The 22,741-nt window shown below is 46.9% G+C and overlaps 2 protein-coding genes across 2 annotated transcripts in view; both read left to right on the top strand.

The window, feature by feature from the left end:
- Positions 1–22,741, top strand: part of LOC141121932 (uncharacterized) — a 603,393-nt gene that overhangs the window by 194,089 nt on the left and 386,563 nt on the right. The window lies entirely within an intron of this gene.
- LOC141121945 (uncharacterized) lies at positions 8,215–22,462 on the top strand. Its single transcript, XM_073611709.1, has 8 exons — positions 8,215–8,303; positions 14,913–15,041; positions 15,169–15,300; positions 15,387–15,510; positions 15,627–15,724; positions 15,806–16,003; positions 16,111–16,252; positions 18,005–22,462. Exons 2-8 carry the CDS (start codon positions 14,946–14,948, stop codon positions 18,847–18,849), a joined length of 1,635 nt encoding a protein of 544 aa, XP_073467810.1. The 5' UTR covers positions 8,215–8,303; positions 14,913–14,945; the 3' UTR covers positions 18,850–22,462.

Raw genomic sequence — 22,741 nt, 5'->3', positions numbered from 1 at the left:
AGACCCTAGAGAATACAATGGCGGTCGTTGCAACTTTTTATCTCGCACAGTATTTGCGCAGCAATTTTTTTAACGCGTTTTTTTTGGAAAAAAAACTGTTTTGTGCTTTACAAAAACCAAAACAGTAAAGTTAGCCCAATGTTTTTGCATAATGTGAAAGATGAAGTTACGCCGAGTAAATAGATACCCAACATGTCACCCTTCAAAATTGCACGCGCTTGTGGAATGGCGCCAAACTTTGCTACTCAAAAATCCCCATAGGCGACGCTTTAAAATTTTTTACTGGTTTCATGTTTTGAGTTACAGAGGAGGTCTAGGGCCAAAATTATTCACTGCTCCACTGCTGCCTTCTTTTATGTACAAGCGCTTTTTTAACAACTTTATCATGTAAGTGTATTTCCTTTTAAATAAACTACGGTTTTTATGGTATCACACTATGTGGCCTCTTTTATATTCTCTATGAGCTGCAAACGGGGAGATCTTATGTCATGATTGGAGAAGATACGTCTTTATGAACCCCTTGTGATCCCTTCACGCTGCCAAGGTCTTCCCACCATTGCTATTATGCAATAAAAGCTGGTTTGACCCTCACAGTATACACTGTTTTGGGTTCAAACCCTCCGGTAAGCCTCCAATTTTACCAACTTTACCGTTAGAGTGATTTGCACGTGTGTGAAGACACTGTGGTGTGACGTTCTAGAGCTGATTCATTCCATACATCATCTAATCTGGAATTTGAATTTTATCTGGTGTATAGCATCTATTCAGAGACTATAGGATCCCATGCTGGTGAAGGTGGTTCACATATCACTTACAAGCATTTTTCCATTTTTTCTCACTCACGGACTCCGTACTGTATTTTGATTCATACATATTGTGAGAAATCCAACTGTGTCTCAGTTTAGCTGTTTGTAGGATACTGGCTCCATACCTTATTAGTGTGTAGGTGTTTTATTCTCCTTTTGTCTTTCTTTAGCGCTACACGTTTTGTTTTCCATTTGATATATGTGCAATTTTCTAGTGCTGTGTTAGCGGCTTATTATTATTCGGGAGTAAGCGCATATTTGCCACTTGGGTTGTGTTTGGCCAAAATTATTGCTCTCGCTCTACCGATCGCAGCGATACCTCACATGTGTGGTTTGAACACCATTTTCATATGTGGGCGGGACTTACGTATGCGTTCGCTTCTGCATGCGAGCACACAGGGACAGGGGCGCTTTAAAAATTTTTTTTTTTTTTTTTTTTGTTCATTTTACTTTATTTATTTTAGTTTGATGCTTTTTTCCAAAAAAAAAAATTTTTGACCACTTTTATTTCTATTACAAGGAATATAAACATCCTTGTAATAGGAATATGGCATGACAGGTCCTCTTTACAGTGAGATATGGGGTCAATAAGACCCCACATCTCACCTCTAGGCTGGGAAGCCTGAAATTAAAAAAAAAAAAAAAAAAGATCCTGGCTTCGATCGTAGCGGTGAGTCGGTAGAAGCACCGCAAGGCGGCGGGAAGGGGGGACGTCCCCTCTCGCCTCCCGTAAGAACGATCAAGTAGTGGAACAGCTGCTATGATCATGGTGTAGGGAATCGCCGGCTGAAAAAGCTGATATCTGAATGATGCCTGTAGCTGCAACCATCATTCAGATATCCCCACACAAAGTCAAGGACGTTGTATGACGGCCGGCGGGCGGGAAGTGGTTTAAACGCTTTTTTTTTTTTTTTTAACACAAAGTTGTCCATTTATACAATATTTCTACCACATAACATGTACATACCAAAAATGACTCCCCAAAATAGATTCTCCTACTTCTCCTGAGTACGGCGATACCACATGTGTGAGACTTCCACAGCCTGGCCACATACAGAGGCCGAGTACAGCTGAGCATGGCTCAGCATGGCAGGGTATGGCGGAGTATTGCGGGGTATGGCGGGGTATTGCGGAGTATGGCGGGGTATGGCGGGGTATGGCAGAGTATGGCAGAGTATGGCGGGGTATGGCGGAGTATGGCGGGGTATGGCGGGGTATGGCGGAGTATGGCGGGGTATTGCGGGGTATGGCGGAGTATGGCGGGGTATGGCGGGGGGCATTGCAGAGTATGGCGGGGGGCATTGCAGAGTATGGCGGGGGGCATTGCAGAGTATGGCGGGGGGCATTGCAGAGTATGGCGGGGGGCATTGCAGAGTATGGCGGGGGGCATTGCAGAGTATTGTGAGGGTATTGCAGAGTATTGTGGGGGCATTGCAGAGTATTGTGAGGGTATTGCAGAGTATTGTGGGGGTATTGCAGAGTATTGTGAGGGTATTGCAGAGTATTGCACAGCATTGCAGAGTATTGTGGGGGTATTGCAGAGTATTGTGGGGGTATTGCAGAGTATTGTGAGGGTATTGCAGAGTATTGCACAGCATTGCAGAGCATTGTGGGGGTATTGCAGAGTATTGTGGGGTATTGCAGAGTAGTGCACAGCATTGCAGAGTAGTGGGGATGGCTGAGCATGGATGGATGGATGGTTGGATGTCTCTGTGCAGCGCTGTGGGCACTACACATCCAGCCCACAGCGCTGCAGACATCCATCCATCTCCCTCCCCGCTCACTGTGTACCGATCGGTACACAGGAGGGGAGGAGAGGAACCGGCGTCATCAGATGACGCCGGTCTGTTTACATGTGATCGCGCCGTCATTTGACGGCGCGATCACATGGTAAACGGCCGCGATCAGCGGCCATTTACCGGGATCCGTGATGCGCCGGGTCCCCTGGACCCGGCGGTCATGGATGTGTTCGGGTGCGCGCCCCAGGGGGCGCGCGAGAGGGGAATTCTGGGAGGACGTCATAGTACGTCCTCCCAGAGTTATCCAACCGCCCTGCAGCCGTCATTCGGCTATGGGCCGGTTGGTAAGTGGTTAATCATCAACTGATCCCCCTGAAGGGGTTCATCTACATTTCCACACTATATATGTGTGTATCATCATCTGCTGGAGATAAAAGACATCACAGTGACTATGGAGGAAGAGGACGGACATGACGGGGGGGTTACTGGGTGTAAATAGAAAATAAGATCTTATTACCTCCTCTGCTACTTCTTCCAGCAATGTCTTCTCTCTACTTCACACCTCATGGACAATCTTGTCTGCATTCCATAGAGACTTCCTGTCTGGGTAGAAGTGAGATCACCACCTTGTGGAGATCAGAGGAACTGCAACTCAATAAACAGCTCATAGTGTGAACACGTCCTTGTGCTGTGTGTGTATGTACTGTATATCCTTATAGATGGGTCATCTCCACTCCCACCAAGGGGGATAGAAATATATTACTGCTCGGGGGGGAGACATTTTGGCCCCTTTGATTTTGCAGTAAAATTGATTGCAGATTTAGTCATGTAGAACATCTGTTATATGGATACAAAGAACCCCAGCCGAGAGTAAAGGGTGGAAATGGCTCCTGATCCCCAGATTTGGGCAATGATGTCACCAATATAAATAGAATAAAACCCGCGCTATGTGTAACAACTCAAATACCTACAAAAATAACTTATACCGGACTGCTGCTGTAACAAAGGTAAGTATTCCCTTTATCAACTAGAAGAGCATTATGTGTCACAGCGCTGTCCTATTGTGTGTGCACATAAATCATCACAAATACACTAAAATATGTGGAGACATTCATATATAAAGTGCTAGGGGCTCACATAATATTCTCTGCAGATCTACTGCTTCCACTTTACACCTACTTCTTTAATATCATAATATTTGCTGCTATAATAAATAAACTAAAAATCTGTGCAAATTCATGTAATCATACAATGTTTTGTGCTCAATATAGTGTTCTCTGCAAGTCCACTGCTTCCACTTTGCATCTACTTAAACAAACATATTTTCCTAAAAAAAAATCCACAAATCAATAAAAATCACCACTAGGGGGGCGCCCTCACCATCACGTGTGTAAGAGGTGGAAGAAGGCGTGGCTACACTACAGCTGGCACAGTTTGGAGCACCGAGAACTTTACATCTTATCAACTTTTCATTGATTGGTGGATTTTTTTTTAAAGAAGTAGATGTAAAGAGGAAGCAGTGGATCTGCAGAGAACACTATATTGAACACAAAATATTGTATGATTACATGAATTTGTACAGATTTTTAGTTTATTTAATATAGCAGCAAATATTATAAGAATAAAGAAGTAGGTGTAAAGTGGAAGCAGTGGATCTGCAGGGAACATCATCTTGAGTACAAAGCTCTTTATGTTGTATATAATTTGCAGATGGATCAGGTCACATAATTAATTGATAAACACAGTACAGTGCGGACCACAATATAATAAATACGTCCTCTTCTCTGATGATCTCCTTTTATTGGTCACTTCCCCTCTAATCCCCTCCCCCAACATCTGTCCATTACTGGATGATTTTGGTGGATCTCTGGCCTGAACATCAACATGTCCAAATCTCAGACATGACATATCACGGAGCCGCACACACTAGTCACACGTGTGATAGATCACTGTGACTTGTCTTGGAGGGATTCCGTCATTCCTTACCTGGGGGGGAATCTAGACTCCAGTATAGACCAATTGTATGGAGCCAACCTCCCCCCTCCCCCGATATACAGGAAATTAGAAGCAGATCTAAAACAATGGGCACAACTCCACCTGTCCTGGTGAGGTCGGGTCATTCCATTAAGATGACTTTGTTCCCCCTCGTGTACTATTCCTCTTCTGCTCTCTACCCTTCCCTATCATTAAAGACCATCTACAGCATTTTCAGGCCAAAATTACTGACTTCATTTGGGGTTCGGAAGGGCATCGAGTGTCTAAGAGGGTTCTATTTCACACTTGTGATAAAGGTGGTCTTGGTCTGCCGAACCTATTATGGTTCTATCAAGTTTCTCAACTAGCCCACATCTCAATCAAATATTCCCGAGTTACTAAACCCAATTGGGTGGATATAGAAGTACAGGTGGTACCCCAGTTCACTCTGGACTACCTAATGTGGTGTCCTCCTTGTCCCTCTATCTTGACTCCAACTCTCTCTCATTCAGTAACCCTATGAGGTGGACTTAGAGGTCACCCAGAGTTGGTCTCTGATAGTCACCTATTCGCCCATCTGTTTCATAACCTTCATTTTCCTCCAGGCATGGACATCAAAGCTTTTAAATGGTGGCTGAACAAAGGGTTGTATAGGATTGGTCACTTTTTTCAAGTCCTTAGGTCCGATCTCTCTTAGTTTTTGTATAAATAGACTGGATATGCCCGACAGAGAAGTTCAGATTTCCCCAAATCTTCCATTTTTTACACTCTTTATGGGTGACTAAACCCGAACCTCCCAGAATCACGACCTATGAACATTGGTGTGACCAGACCATGGAGCAGAGTGGGGGTGGGGGTGGGGTGGAATACCTGTGATCTACAAGTCACTATCCACTGATCTCACTAAGCCCCTCTATATGGTGGAATGGGTGAGAGACCTCTTGCAGGACTTGGAAGAATGACATGGGGTCTTCTCTCACTTCTACCAAGGCTTGTTAAACATTACCATGGTGGAGGTGAGTCTGAAGGTTCTGATGCAATGGCACCCAGTCCTGCCCAAATGAGCTAAACCTTACATATCAGCACCTCCCCTCTGTTCCAGAGGTTGTGAACACACGGGCTTGATGTTACACACGTGGTGGAACTGCCCTAAAATTAGAGGTTACTGGAATAAGATTTTTTATTAATACCTAAGATTTCAGGTCTCTCTATACTCAAATCTCCCCATATGACCTTACTCAACTTTCCAGTAGAAAGAGCGGCAAAGAGTGAGCGGCAGTTGGTTTTCTTCATTCTCCTCAGAAGGGATCATGTAGGATGACAGGAAAGTCTCCTGACTGGTGAGATCATCCAAACATAATGATTACATCCATGAACTGGAGCGAGCTCTTTGGGGTGATAAAGCCAGGGTTTTTTTTCCCCAAACAATAGGTGCTGGAACTCAACCACGACCCCTCAAAACCCCTCCCCCCCACACACACCCTACAAATCACATCAAATAGTGGGTGTGGTCATATTTCACAAACAGTAGAAGGGGCATTAAATATCAGGATTGCATTACATACAGAGTGCCGAGTTCATGGGGGTTACACACCAGACTTCTGTGTTTACAAGTGATTGTGGTGAGCAGGCACCAAAGGGTCTGAGCCAGAGGTGGTGGAACTGAGTTCCACCAAGTTCCCCCTGAAAAAAAGCCCTGGATAAAGCCAATCTGTAAACTCTGTGTAGATGTTATCCAAGAACTCGGCACACTCCAGGTGTGGAGAAGGTCTCAAGGTGGGTTTAGCCTTGAATGTATCATAGGTAGACTCATCTCTTCGGGGAAGCCTATCACACCTCCAACTTTTAACTTTTCCATCAGCTCATCCCCCACAGTTATAACCTTTTCTACCACCTGCCCCACCCCATTAGATTGTAAGCTCTTATGAGCAAGGCCCTCTTAAAGTGGTTGTAAACCCTTTTTAACAATTCCAAAAAAAAAACCCTGCAAGATAAAGGCATAATGAGCTAGTATGCATAGCATACTAGCTCATTATGAATTACTTACCTGAGATCGAAGCCCCCCTCAGCGGTCCTCGTTCACCCTTCCGGCAGCCGACATCTCTCCGGGGGGGTTACTTCCGGTTATCGCGGCTCCGGTGCTGTGATTGGCCGGAGCCGCGATGGCGTCACTCCCGCGCATGCGCGTGGGAGCCGCCAGTAATGGCACAGTAAAGCTGAAGCAACGGCGCGTACGTTCCATTGCTTCAGTTTGCTTAAGTGCGCATGTGCCAATGACGTCGGGACATGCAAATACAGCGATATCTCCTAAACCGTGCAGGATTAGGCGATATCCAGTGCAGCTACAGGTAAGCGTAATTATAGGCTTGCCTGTAGTTTAAAGTGTCTGTAAAGGGTTTACAAACTCTTTAACCCTCTTGTATTTCAACTGTATTGTCTCCCTTTAGACGGTAAAGCACCGTGCAAACTGTTGGCGCTATTTAAATCCTGTAAAAATGATAACAATAGTTAAAAGTGTCCACACATGGACATCCGAGGACCACATTTATAATTTAAACAGTGTCTCCAGGAAGATTTAGCCTGTAATTAATAATGTACAAATGTCCATATAAGAATTTCTACAGGAACCACCGATACCATCTATGTATGGCTTGGATGTCACCCATAATACTAGGAGACAATAAAAGTCCACTCACTGTCATGGAACTTTCAATCAAAGGACCTTCATTCCAGGTGTAAGAACAAAAGTCTATCCAATGGAGAGATATAGAGACACCACCATAGGATCAGATTGGGGAAAGACTGACGTCTGACCAGTTTTATTGATTTCCAAACCTCCTCAGAGACAGCCCAGCCCACAGTTGTATACACCACCCTTAACAGTTTGCCAACCAGCCGCCGTCATTTTACTGAGGCAGGTTGGCACGATACCGCGAGCCGTCGTAACTATACATGATCCCTTCTGAGGATTCTTCTATCCTTCCAAACAAATGTATGAAATGTATGAAATCATCATTGAGTCCTCCTTCTATGTGATCTAGAAGATCTGGAATCACAATGTCTTTATGGATGAAGTGGATGACCCAGTTTATATATTATTTATTGCTTTACAGCTTTTTTTCTCTCCGGGATTTATTATTTTATTTATATAAGCATTCAAGGAAGTGTTCTTACTTTGAGAGATCTCCACCACCATTCCTAGGTGACCATTACATCCTTGCAATTTATGTTTAACATCTTCATTATGAGTGGATTGATATATATATATATATATATATATATATATATATATATATATATATATATATATATATATATATATATATATATATATATTTATGCTTTTGGATATATTTTTGCATTTTCTTCACCAAAAAAGATCAGTTTTATGGGGTATCTGTTTTATTAGCTATACATTTGTTGTTAACTTGTGTTCTGTGTCTATAAGACTTTTCTATATGTAATACAAATATCTTTGCTAAACAATTTTTTTTACAAAAGAACTAGATCTATTTTTTCTTTCTTTTCTTTGTGTTATATTTAAACTTCTGTGGTAGCTCTTTAAGGCATTTTACAGGAGCGGTTACTATGAGAGACATTTCTTGGGGCTGCAGTTCCTCTGAACTCCAGCAGGTGGTGTTCTCACTCATATCACCACAGGAAGTTTCTATGGAATACAGACAGGAAGTGATGTCATTTACAGACAGGAAGTAATCTGGAATAAAGAGACAACGTTCCATGCTGCAGGAAATAGAAGACATTGCTAGAAGTAACAGCAGAGGAGGTAATAAGATCTTATTTTCTATTTACACACACCGGGGTCACCTCTGCCGATCACTTCCAGCAGCTCCCAGCGAGGCTCTTTGTTCTCGGTGACCCCAAACATGGCACAATGCAGCCACTGAGATTCCCAAGTGATGACAAAGGCTGAGATTGGGTGCCAGTCAGAGGGGGTTATAGACAGGAGTGTTAGAGGGATGATATGGATAGGAATGGGTGGGACAGATGAAGGGGCAATAATATGGGCAGCAGAGGCGTAGCTTGAAGCTTGTGGGCACTCCCCCCACTACCACCCACCATTTCCACCGTGTGTGCAGATATACCCACCGCATGCCAAGATACTCAAAGTGGCTTAAGAGTTTAGTTCCCAGAGTTCCTCCTTATATCAGAGGACGGGGATCACCGCCGGAGAATCGGAGGACAGGGATCACCGCCGGAGAATCGGAGGACAGGGATCACCGCCGGAGAATGGGAGGACAGGGATCACCGCCGGAGAATGGGAGGACAGGGATCACCGCCGGAGAATGGGAGGACAGGGATCACCGCCGGAGAATGGGAGGACAGGGATCACCGCCGGAGAATGGGAGGACGGGGATCACCGCCGGAGAATGGGAGGACAGGGATCACCGCCGGAGAATGGGAGGACAGGGATCACCGCCGGAGAATGGGAGGACAGGGATCACCCCTGGAGAATCGGACTACAGGGACCCCTGGCAGGTCATTTGGCAGAACTCTTTTCCAATTCCAGCACTGTATACAGCTCCTCGCCCCCCCACAATACACAGGGATAAAATCACATTCTTTTACACACAGTCTATCAGCCTTCACAGGGTGTATCTGGCTTTTATGTTGCCGTTCTGACCTGTGAAATTCTCTGGTCGGAACGACAGTATATTTGCAGTAGGCAGATACACCCTGTGAAGATTGTGGCTGACTGGCTGTGTTGTAAAGGAATGTGATTTCAGCCCTGCAGAGGAGGAACAGTATAGAGTGCTGTACTGGGAAAGAAGCTCAGCAGCGGGTATAGCATGCAGGGTGGAGGGGGTAGTCAGGGAGCTTTGGGGGGGCGCAACTTAGATCTGGGGGGGTAGAGCCATGTGACACGAAAACTGGAGCCTGCAGCCCCTCAGGAGGTGTTAAGGGATTTGTTTTAGCAATTTCTGAAGGTTTCTCTGTCAGTGTTGGCAGGTGTTGGGGGAAGGTCACCTCCCAGAGGTGTGTCTTTTCCCCAGTTTTTAGGGAAGTGGGGTAAGTAGACATCCTCAGGTGGGGGGGTACAGAGAATCCCAGCTAGTGACTAGAAGACACTGAGAAGTGTCATACCTCACCAGTGACATCGGTCCCATCGTGGCTACAGGACAGCACTCTCCTCCTCTTGCCTCGCTGAGCTCGGTTACCATTCCATGTTGCCAGCACACAGCACAGACACTTCCCCATCCTGGGCTGTTCTCACCTTGTGCTCCTCTCCATTCAGGAAATGGTTCACAGCTTCTCCCCAGCCAATGGGAACAGAGGGGTGTGGACTGTGGAAGGCAAAGTAGAAGCCCAGTACTGAAGCGTGGCTGTGGGGCCCTAGAGCAGATCAGAGCTGGATTTTGTGGAGGATATAATAATATGACAGGGAGGCTGCAGGGGACTCTGGAGCTAGGGGCGGGGTTACGATTGTGACACCTGCAACCCCTTATGCTACGCCCATGTGGGCAGCCCTGGAAGGGGGGCACATAGGCATTAGGGGAGATTGGGGGGGGCAGCAGACTGGGCAGAAATTTCAGAGAGCAGCTGGCAGAGGTAGGAGAGGAGTTTGAGATGTGGAAAGAGCTGATCCTGCGCCCCCCACACACATCTCAATGGCTCCACACACACTGAGGACTGCCACCCCCCACAAACAAGCACTCGCCAAGCCCCGGGCACTGCAGCTCAGCTGGCTTCAGTGATGGGTCCCTCAGAGCCGGCACAGGGCACAGAGTCCGCCCAGTATGGAGAACTTGGAGCTTGTGTCTGGGTGAGGTGGAGTGGGGAGAGGAGTTGGCTGATGTTGGAGGGTGCTGTGCCCATGTTGGGAGCAGATCAGAGACAGCAAAGGGCACAGGGGGGGGGGGCACTGCAAAGGCTGAATGTGCTGCACATTCTGTTCTCAGCAATCCTAATTGGCGATCACCAGGGGAGCCTCCCCTGATCCTGGGACCCTTTACTTTGGCAGCAAGACCCTTTCCTGCTGTCTTTTGCCCCCATCCCCTCTGAGTTGGCGGAATGCCAGGGTTGCAGGTGTGGCCTTTGTGACCATGATGGTTCTACCACTAGTTCTAAGTAAACTAGAGGAGCTAAGGGCTCTCTGAGGAGGTAGTGGGAGTAAAGCACTCTAGGAGTCTCTGAGACTTTACTTCATCCGAAGGGCTCTGGGACCCCTGAGGAGGAAATGTAGATGAAGGACTTTGGGGCCTCTTAGGAAGTAATAGGGCTGAACAACTCTGAGAGGTTAGTGGAGCTGAAGGGCTGTGGGGGCTCTGAAGGGGGTAGTCAGATTGCAAGGCTCTGAGGCAAGAGGGGGCTTTAGGGCTCATAGGGGCTCTTGGTCTCTCATGGTCCTCCCACTCCACCCTACTTTTCTGACCTTCTTAAAGAACTCCTGCCAGCAAATGAAGGGCGCCTTCACCTCACCATATCACTGGTCAAGGAAAATGTTCCAGAAAAAAATATTCCACAAAATAGACCAAGACTAAGAGAACAAACCTCTTTTTATCTGTTGTCCTCCTCCTACCCACACTGAGTTGCTATTCAAAAAGGTACAGACAGGTAGTGATGTCAGTAATAAATAGTAAGTCCCGGGTGAGGGGTGACTCGGGAGGAAGTAGAGAGGAGACATTACTGGAAGTGGCAGCAGAGGAGGTAATAAGATCTTATTTTCTATTTACACCCAGTAACCCCCCGTCATGTCCGTCCTCTTCCTCCATAGTCACTGTGACGTCTTTTTAGGGACAGAACATTCCCCCATTTATGGGGCCGGATCATTCTCTTCATTTTTGGAAATAAATTCTTATAATATGATCCTCTAAACTAGGGATGAGCCGAACACCCCCCTGTTCAGTTCGCACCAGAACTTGCGAACAGGTAAAAAATTTGTTCGAACTCGCAAACACCGTTAAAGTCTATGGGACACGAACATCATTTGAATAATCAAAAGTGCTAATTTTAAAGGCTTATATGCAAGTTATTGTCATAAAAAGTGTTTGGGGACCTGGGTCCTGCCCCAGGAGACATGGATCAATGCAAAAAAAGTTTTAAAAACGGCCGTTTTTTCAGGAGCAGTGATTTTAATAATGCTTAAAGTGAAACAATAAAAGTGTAATATTCCTTTAAATTTCGTACCTGGGGGATGTCTATAGTATGCCTGTAAAGGGGCGCATGTTTCCCGTGTTTAGAACAGTCTGACAGCAAAATGACATTTCAAAGAAAAAAAAAACTACTCGCGGCTATAATGAATTGCCATCCGACAATACACATAAAAGTTCATTGATAAAAACGGGGAACCCCGAACCAAAATTAAAAAAAAAAAAATGACGTGGGGGGTCTCCCTAAATTCCATACCAGGCCCTTCAGGTCTGGTATGGATATTAAGGGGAACCCCGGCCAAAATTTTAAAAAAAAATGGCGTGGGGTCCCCCTCAAAATCTATACCAGACCCTTCAGGTCTGGTATGGATTTTAAGTGGAACCCCACGCCAAAATTCTTTAAAAAAAACGGCGTGGGGTCCCCCCAAAAATCCATACCAGACCCTTATCCGAGAACGCAACCTGGCAGGCCGCAGGAAAAGAGGGGGGACGAGAGAGCGCCCCCCCCCTCCTGAACCGTACCAGGCCACTTGCCCTCAACATTGGGAGGGAGCTTTGGGGTAGCCCCCCAAAACACCTTGTTCCCATGTTGATGGGGACAAGGGACTCATCCCCACAACCCTTGCCCGGTGGTTGTGGGGGTCTGCGGGTGGGGGGCTTATCAGAATCTGGAAGCCCCCTTTAACAAGGGGACCCCCAGATCCCGGCCCTCCCCCCTGTGTGAAATGGTAAGGGGGTGCAAAAGTACCCCTACCATTTAAAAAAAAACTGTCAAAAATGTAAAAATGACAAGAGACAGTTTTTGACAATTCCTTTATTTAAATGCTTCTTCTTCTATCTTCCTTCGGTTTCTTCCTCCATCTTCTGGTTCTTCCTCTAGTGTTCTCGTCCGGCATCTTCCTCCGCGGCGTCTTCTTATCTTCTTCTCCTTGGGCCACTCCGCATCCATGATGGCATGGAGGGAGGCTCCCGCTGTGTGACGCTTTTCTCTTCATCTTTTTCTCTTCACCTTCTTCTCTTCATCTTCTTGTCTTTATCTGGCCCGCTCCGCATCCATGATGGCATGGAGGGAGGCTCTCGCTGTGTGACGCTTCTCCTCTTCTGACGGTTCTTAAATAACAGGGGGCGGGGCCACCCGGTGACCCCGCCCCCTCTGACGTCACAGGGAATGCCACAGGAAAGTCCCCGTCAAGTCCCTGTGCGTCAGAGGGGGGCGGGGTCACCGGGTGGCCCCCAGTTATTTAAGAACCGTCAGAAGAGGAGAAGCGTCACACAGCGGGAGCCTCCCTCCATGCCATCATGGATGCGGAGCGGCCCGAGGAGAAGAAGATAAGAAGAGGCCGCGGAGGAGATGCCGGACGAGAGCACCGGAGGAAGAACCAGAAGAAGAAGAAGATGGAGGAAGAAACCGAAGGAAGATAGAAGATATAAGAAAGAAGAAAGAAGAAGCATTTAAATAAAGGAATTGTCAAAAACTGTGTCTTGTCATTTTTAACATTTTTGACAGTTTTTTTGTGAAATGGTAGGGGTACAAACCCCTTACCATTTCACACAGGGGGGAGGGCCGGGATCTGGGGGTCTCCTTGTTAAAGGGGGCTTCCAGATTCCAATAAGCCCCCCCGCCCGCAGACCCCACAACCACCGGGCAAGGGTTGTGGGGATGAGGCCCTTGTCCCCATCAACATGGGGACAAGGTGTTTTGGGGGGCTACCCCAAAGCACCCTCCCAATGTTGAGGGCATGTGGCCTGGTACGGTTCAGGAGGGGGTGCTCTCTCGTCCTCCCCTCTTTTCCTGCGGCCTGCCAGGTTGCGTGCTTGGATAAGGGTCTGGTATGGATTTTTGGGGGGACCGCACACTGTTTTTTAAAAAAAATTTGGCGCAGGGTTCCCCTTAAAACCCATACCAGACCTGAAGGGCCTGGTATGGAATTTAGGGGGACCCCCTCACGTCATTTTTTTTTTTTTTTAATTTTGGTTCGGGGTTCCCCTGTGGGGAATTCCCATGCTGTTTTTATCAATGAACTTCTATGTGTATTGTCGGACCGGCAATTCATTAATAGCCGCGAGTAGTTTTAAATGACTTTTTTTCCTTTGAAATGTCAATTTGCTGTCAGACTGTTCTAAACACAGGAAACATGCGCCCCTTTACAGTCATACTATAGACACCCCCCAGCTACGAAATTTAAAGGAATATTACACTTTTATTGTTTCACTTTAAGCATTATTAAAATCACTGCTCCCGAAAAAACGGACATTTTTAAAACTTTTTTTTGCATTGATCCATGTCCCCTGGGGCAGGACCCAGGTCCCTAAACACTTTTTATGACAATACCATGCATATAAGCCTTTAAAATGAGCACTTTTGATTTCTCCCATTGACTTTTAAAGGGTGTTCCGCTGCATTCGAATTTGCCGCGAACACCCCAAATTGTTCGCTGTTCAGCGAACTGGTGAACAGCCGATGTTTGAGTCGAACATGAGTTCCACTCGAACTCGAAGCTCATCCCTACTCTAAACAAACACCACTGATAGACAAGACAATGACCCTCTTGACCATACATGGCCTACAAAGGGAAATTATTACACTACACAGGCAGCCAATGGGCAATCATTACAATATGCAGCCAGCACAATGATGGAGTGCAGAGGTCAGGAGTATGGAGCATAGAGCCCCTTAAATTGCTGGTCAGGAGGAAGGAAACATTTCCCAGCCTGCCGTGAATAATATGTTCCATCATTGGTGTCAGACAGAGGAAAATAGAGGAGCTGAGGGACTGTGAGGGTTTAGAAAAGCTGAAAGACATTAGAGGCATCTGAAGGGGTAATGTACCTGGAGGACTCTGGGACCCTTGAGGGGGTAGTCAGGCTATAGGGCTCTGAGGTAATAGGGAGCTGGAGGACTCAGGGAACTCTGAGGGAAGAAGGGGGAGTCTCTGGGTCTATGGTGGCCTTCCCACCCCACCTGCACCTATTTTTCAGACCTTACAGAACTGGCAATCTTGATGAAGAAGGGAATTCCTTCACTCGTTGGTGAGCACTTGTTCTTAGAGGAATTCTATTTCAGCTGCAAACCAACACAGAAAAGGGAATATCTGAACCGGCAGACCAAGAGGACCCCGAGACCTCCAAGATGTAACAAACACTAACCCGTTCAGACTAAATGTGTTCCCATGGGGCAGTAGTTCTTAAATGTACAGCAACCCTCCAATTACCCCCTTCACATGCACATCCTATTATTGTGTGACCAATACCATCCAAATAATTCTTACTTTCATTTCCCAAAGTTATCCGTCTTCAAGGAGACCTGTATAGATCAAATGACGGCACCAATGAGGATGGAGGAGGACCGGAGTTACATGACTGAGAAGATACTAAACCTCACCCTGGAGATCATCTACCTGCTGACCGGAGAGGTGAGGAGGATTCTGGGAGGTTACATGACATCACTCTTATCTCTATTAATAAAGCACAGACCTGACCGGAGAGGTGAGGAGGATTCTGGGATTCTAATATGATATTCCTATTGGTTCTTCAATACAGAGCTTTCCTCTTGTGAAGTCAGGTCATATGACCATCACAGTGAGTCAATGTGACTCCCTAAAACCTGAGAGACACAACATGCAGAAGATTCTAGAAGTCACCAAGAAGATAATGGAGCTGCTGACAGGAGAGGTGAGCGGTGCTGGGAATTCTGGGACATTATCCAGTAACAGACAAGGGATGTGTCTGGATGGTGACTGTATCATTGTGTGTGTCAGGTTCCTATAAGGTGTCAGGATGTCACTGTCTATTTCTCCATGGAGGAGTGGGAGTATTTAGAAGGACACAAGGATCTCTACAAGGAGGTCATGATGGACAATCAGCCGCCCCTCACATCATCGGGTAAGAGGAGACTTTATTGTAAAGGAGAGAGCAGTACGGAGGGTCCACCTAGATCCCCCATCATCTGATAAACACATAGAAACAATGTATTCAGTCAGTGTGTGTGTTTCCTACAGATAGATCCAGTAATGGGAACCCACCAGAGAGATGTCCCCGTCCTCTGTATTCCCGGGATTCCACAAAGGAAGATCACAACTATGCAAAACATCATCAGGTAGATGATTGACAATTATTGGGAGTTTTGATTTATACACAGAATTTTTTTTTACAATTAATGTTTTATTATATCTTTCAGAATAGAAACCTTGGGGATGATAATATTGTTCTTAAAGAAGAGTATAATGAGGATTATGGAGTGATGAAGGAGTTTTCAGAAGGACACAAGGATATGATGGAGCCACCTGTTACCAGGAACTTACCAGAGAGATGTCCCCATCCTCTGTATTCCCGGGATTCCACACAGGAAGATCACACCATCCCTTATCATTACAAGGTTGGTGGCATCTAGAACATGGACTCATTAAAGTGATTTGTTAATTTTTTGTTATGTCACATGCTTATGTTTTACGGATGACCTTTTCTATTATTTTCTTGGTTTAGGGAGAAGATCTAATAAATATAAAATATGAGGTTAAAGCAGAAGAAGAAGAGAGGTATGTGAGGGATGATCAGCAGTCTATGGAGGAGGATGGAATAACGAGGACATTTATAGAGGAGGACACTCCTACAGAGATCAGCACAGGTGGGTCATTAACACTAAATACATTCCTCCACCCATACTGCTCACTGATTGGTCCAGAGTAGGGCGGGGACTGGGTGATATCAGCCTGTAATCCCCTGGTCACTTTCCTGAGCTGTGTTCCCCGTCCTGTATTCCTGTATTTCTCTCGGATAATCTTCCTTCTCTGTGCTGCAGACACAATTTATGTATCTAGACTGGATTTATGGAGATTCTGGGGTTCTGCTGGCGGGAAAATGTTGATTCCATGATAGGAGTAGCTCGACCTAGGTTTCTGAGGTATGTGCTTTGGGTCTTTTGCTCCATGCCCGGGTCTAGCAAGACCTCTGGCAGCAATTCTCCCAGAGTTATGTGTTTTGATGTTTGCTAGTTGTGCCGGGTGGAGGGATATGTCTGTATAGTCTCAGACCCAAGTCACTGAGTGCAGTCTCAGGAGATGGGAGGCAGCGGTGTGGGACCTCTGCAACTTGTCTCTTGTAAACATTTAAAGCGTTTTTTTTTTTTAACTTTTACCTACAGGTAAGCCTATAATAAGGTTTACCTGTAGGTAAAAAAAAATATCTCCTAAACCTGTACGGTTTAGGAGATATTCCCCTCGCAATGAGCCGCTGACTGCAGCGGCGCATGCGCACAGGGGATTCTCGGCTGACAGCCCGGCAAACTCCGGAGCTTGCCGGACAGAAGTCTCTTGCACGCATGCGCGGGAGTGACGACATCGCGGCTCCGGCCACTCACAGCGCCAGAGCCGTGATACCCGGAGGACACACCGAAGGGAAATGTCAGCTCCCTCGGCGTGGACAGGGTGAGATGCCCGCGCCTCGTTCTAAGGTAAGTATCTCATAATAAGCTAGTATGCAGTGCATACAAGCTCATTATGCCTTTTCCCTTGCAGGTGTAGGAAAAAAAACAAAAGCCAGCGGGTATACAACCGCTTTAAGCTTCCACTGATTACTGAATACCAATATTATGAGTCCTGACCCTTACACTGTATAATTTATATTGTACAATACATACTCCTGACCCCTGCACTATATACTCTATGTTGTACATTACATCATTCTGATACTATATAGTCCTATCTGTTGTATCTTATACAATATATTGTATATTATATAGTCCCGACTTCTGCTCTCTCCCCTCTACCCACTGCTATATATACACATAATATGTATTCTATTTTGTTACACCTATTTTCTACCAGCTGGACATTTTATATCTGATGATTTGATTGGAGCACAGACTTTTACATGTTTGATAATAATGTGATAACATCCTCAAACTTTGGAACCTTAAACAGAAAGTGATAATGAGGGAGGAGTCAATAACTCAATGATGGTGGTCTTCAGGATCAGTCCAGTCTTCATCTTGGTTGTTCTCCCCCCCATCCTCACTCTTTGACCTCTGGTGGGGCTCAGCCCCGCTGTTATTCATGACTAAATCATGGACTAAATAATTCAGTACTTCTTGTGTTGGAAAGATGGCAATGAGTGATAGAGGGGATGGGGACACTCGTCCTATAATCCCCTCATCACTGTCACTCCTATAAAAGACAGTTCTCGTTGTTTCCTCACTCTCTGACTAAGGTCCATGAATAAAGAAATGAACTGGTAGGAGATCAGAGGACCCATTTACTAGTTACCTTGAGGGTGGAATTGTAAGATCCTCAGAGACAAAGCTGCCTGATGTGGGCGGAGTCCTGGTTTAGGGGAACCAATCTGCTCATGTCTAGTAATAATCTTTTTATTTCTATTTTAGTAGATGGACGGGAGATGAGGAAAACCTCAGAGGATTGTCTCACTTTGTCTCCAGACTGTAAAGTAGAAGATGAGGACATCACACAGTATAGTCCAGGAGAAAACCCGGCTACCTCAAATGTCCATCCGGCACCACACAGTGTAGATGGACCATCGTATTCCTCTTATCCTGAGGAACCTCAGACTGTGAGGGATGATGCTGTCCTTCCAACAGATAAGAGGTTTTCCTGTACCGAGTGCGGGAAGTGTTTCCCTTCTAAATTCCGTCTTAATATGCATACTAGATCTCATACAGGAGAGAAGCCGTATTCCTGTTCTCAGTGCGGGAAATGTTTTTCAAGGAAGTCTAATCTTTACACACATCAGAGATCTCACACAGGAAAGGAGCCTTATTCCTGCCTTGAGTGCGGTAAATGTTTTTCATACAAGTCCTGTCTTTACACACATCAGAGATCTCACACGGGGGAGAAGCCGTATTCCTGTCCTGAGTGCGGGAAATGTTTTTCAGATAAGTCCTATCTTTACACACATCAGAGAACTCACACAGGAGAAAAGCCATATCCCTGTTCTGAGTGCGGGAAATGTTTTTCACAGGTGTCCACTCTTTACAGACATCAGAGATCTCACACAAAGGAGAAGCCGTATTCCTGCCCTGAGTGCAGGAAATGTTTTTCAAGAAAGTCCAATCTTTACACACATCAGAGATCTCACACGGGGGAGAAGCCATATTCCTGTTCTGAGTGTGGGAAAGGTTTTTCAAGGAGGTCCAATCTTTACACACATCAGAAATTGCACACTGGGGAGATGTGTATTCCTGTCCTGACTGAGGGAATTGTTCCTCACTGAAGTCCTGGTGAGTGGACCGCCTGATCCTGGATAATCAACACATAACCTGTCCTGACATTGTACAATAGAAGAATCTTTCTGTGGGAACAGGGAACACATTCATCCTAGGCTGCCCTAGGATGGTTCAGGTGTACTGACAAATCTTTCTATGCCAAAGCTTTCCAGGCATTAGGTAACCACTTGACCTCCATAAGATTTACCCCCCTTCATGACCAGGCCATTTTTTACAATACGGCACTACATTACTTTAACGGACAATTGCGCGGTCGTGCAATGCTGTACCCAAATAAAATTGATGTCCTTTTTTTCAAGTCATCTTCCAAGACGGCTTACAGAGAGATAGGCTCCTCCCACCTAGCACAGGTAACCCATGATCCACATTATAAAAGTACACCACATGCATTAGCCTCTCAGTATTTGTGTTTCCTCAAGCCAGACAGGAGCCCCAAACAAATTTTTGTTATTCTTTTGTCTGACCTTCGTGCTAGGTGGCAGGAGCCTCCTGGCGACCATACCTGGTTTAACAGGAGCAGTACTCCTGGGGTATGAGCCAGCTTGGGATACCCATAGACCTGGAGAAGAGATCTGGGGTGAAGGTAAGGGACCCCCTCTCCCGCTTTGTTGGTTATAGCCTCAGTGAAGGTACCTGTTGGGAGGAAGTGGCCCAGTAGAGCCTATCCAGAAACCTGTTAGCGGGGTGTTCTCCTGGTGGCCCACTGCTCAGTTCCCGATGCTCATCTCCGCTGATGGTTGATTGACAGAGAGCCCCATGTGTGAGGGCTTCTCTATCCTCAGCACGCGGATCGTGCTGGGGGCACGGAATGATGAGGTAATTTCCGGTGCTTGCGGCCGCCGTCGGAAGTCGGGCGGTGGCCATCTTGGTTTCCCCCCAGGACACGGAGAAATGAAGCCCTCTCGAGGGTAATCAAGGAGGGAACAGTCAGGCTGTGCTGGAGGGCGGCGCAGAATCCACAGTGCCGCCCTAGATTCTCCACACCTCCTTAAATAAGGGGCTGGACGGAAGATGGCGCCAAAGGCTTCCAGGTGCAGCATGGAGGTGTCACGATCCATGGAAGCAGGTCTGGATGCGCCATCAATTGAATCAGGCCCTAAGGTAGGAAATTAGGGGGCAGGTTGCTTCTTTTCCTTTTCTTATCCTCCTGTGGTGGGGGCACCAGAGCCTGTGGTTGTTTTCCAGAGCCTACTTTTTTTGAGCTTATAGTGGACAGGTGTCACACATTTTAGCATAGGCTCCGGTGGTGAGTACTTTAAAGATTCTTAGATTAGGAATTGTGTTATCCACCGGGTGTTTGCATAATTGGTATTTACTTCAGTGGAAGTAATGTGCTGGCGTTTGTCCTCTGATTTATTGTAGGGCAAAGCCCATGAGCCCAAAGATAGCAAAGCAGAAATACCCAGAAAAAGGTCCCCAATGTGCACCAAGAAAATGCCTTATGGTTGGAAGAAGAATGCATGTCAGGATTGTACAGATAAGCTCATCAAGGGAGAGACAGGTCTTGTCCTCAAGGGCTTTCTGGACTCAATGAAGGAGATGAAACAGACTTTACAGGGGGCGTGGCTTAGCAATGGCTGAGTAGAGACGTTCTCTGGAGGAGCTCCCGGCCTAGCCCGACTTACATCGGCCATCAGAACACTTTTTATGCATGTGAGCACGGCATGTGCACTCCTAATCAGTACAGGACACGATCGATGACCAGAGGGAACCGGAACCAGACCTTCCAACTTACGATCCGCCGTTTTCTGAGAGCTACAAGGAGGCCGGCGCCAGGCGCCATCGTAACCACGCTAAGTAGGCCCCACATAAAGTTGAGCATCACTACAGCGTGATCACCCGTACCGTCGCCACAGTCGATACCGGATCCCCTTGTAGAGACGCCGGCTGCCTTTCGAGCGGACATAGATGCCTCATCCCAGAGCCAGCTGGACGCTGACCTCCGCACTATGCTCCAGGCGCTCCCTATGAGAACGGACATCGAGGCCTTAATCCAGCGCATAGAGGAGGCGCATAGCAGGGATGTCCAGGAGCTACGAACAGAGCTCCATACAGTAACTGACCGGGTAGCTTCCGGAGAGACTGCGGTTACATCACTGGAATCCTGGGTACAGGCACTCGAACGGGCAAACCTCTCCCACATTAGGGAGACCCAGGAAATGCAATTACACCTGGAGGAAATGGAGGACCGCAGCCGACGCAACAACCTGCAGCTGCGGGGAATTCCTGAAGCCATGGGGCCAGAAGACCTAGCGGAAACGGTCACGGCCATATTTCATAAGCTGCTGGACTCTCCACCACCGTCAATGGAGATAGACCGAGTACATCGCACCCTGGGCCCTAAACCAACGGACCCCCCAGACCTCGTGACGTGCTATGCCGTCTACACCGGTATGCACAGAAAGAGGCAATACTTCGGAAAGCATGGGATCTAGGAGACATTGACTTTGATGGTGCAAATATACAAATACTCCTGGACCTCTCAAGAACTACGCTACAACGACGAGCAATGCTGAAGCCGGTCCAATCCTCCTTTACCTTGCGAACGCCAGCTGATCTACCAGATCTTTTTGAATTCCTTGGAGCAGAACCAGTCTAAGTACCCAACTGGTTACGAAAACTCCCAAAAACAACAAATCGCCTGGGCCCGGCCATCGGCAGATTCGACCAGCCTTATCGTTCTCAAAGGTCACGAGGTCGCCCTCGAGCTCCATCGCACACCGGATCACGTGAGTCTTAATGAATCTTCGCTGCAGACTATTTCCTAAAACTGTCTGAGTTATTACAGTGCCACTAGGTTCTTTTGGAATAGACTTTACGGTTGCCCCCACTGTACCCCCGCTCCCCGGTGCCATGGAACTGAAGCTGCTGCTCCCCCCCCTCCGGGGACCTACGGGGTGTGAGGGAGAGGTAGGTGCGATGACATTATGACATGCCCTGTCCTTCTGCCGGCTAATGTATTACTCATCTGCCGTGAAACTAATGTCCGGCTTTTTACCAGACCCCGGTAGGTTGACACAGTGAGCTCCCAGCTGGAGCACCAATTCACCACAAAAAAGGGCCTTGTTGTTTAGAGTTGCCCCAATCCACCCATGAGCGACATACTCGGAGAGGAGACCGGGTCGATATGAGACACCCCCACTCGCACCCAAGAGCGGCTTTATGCCATGGTACACTAGTAATCCTCTCCCCCGCCTGGACTGATGTGCCTGTGTATGCGAACTTGGTATCTTTTTACGTGACACTCCAGGACAGGCAGGATTGCCAAACTAAGACGTCTGCCTAAGGTGGAATGAGAGGAACTTCCAAACCACTCCATATGCAGTCAGAGAGAACTGGAGCCTGAGATATGTCTCCCTTACTTGTGCTCCCTTTTACCTTTTATGGACACAGCAAGCGTGTTACCTGGCTAAAGCTTAAAAGAGCAGAAGAGACATTTTCCCGGAGACACAGGAGCCACAAAAGACGCATTGCTACACCCACGTGAGATAAATGAGCTCCTGCAATAGTGGACTCGATTATTGGTATCTGGGGAACAGGACTCTAATTTAACAAATCCATAGCATATAGTACGAATGATATGGTTACCAAGTTTAAGGCCGGGGCACTGGGGGGGGGGGGGGGGGCTGAGGGAGTACTAATAGAGACGGTGGGAGAGCAGGGATCTAGACTTCCACATATACAGGGGGTAATTGTGGTGGAGTCTGCGGAGGTATACCACGCTGGAAACACTCCACAACTGAATTACTCACAACCCCCAAGTAGCCCTATTGGTACCATGTGTAGAAGGAGACCTGGGAGGTGTTTGACAGGCCCCCTAGAGAAATGCTGAGGGGTTGCAACGTATGGGGACATGCCTAGTTTTGTTTTGTTTTGTTA

Source organism: Aquarana catesbeiana, unplaced genomic scaffold, assembly GCF_042186555.1.
Source record: "Aquarana catesbeiana isolate 2022-GZ unplaced genomic scaffold, ASM4218655v1 unanchor235, whole genome shotgun sequence".
NCBI lineage: Eukaryota > Metazoa > Chordata > Amphibia > Anura > Ranidae > Aquarana > Aquarana catesbeiana.
The sequence above is the reverse complement of the archived record's forward strand: the minus strand, read 5'-3'. Positions and strand labels throughout refer to the sequence as shown.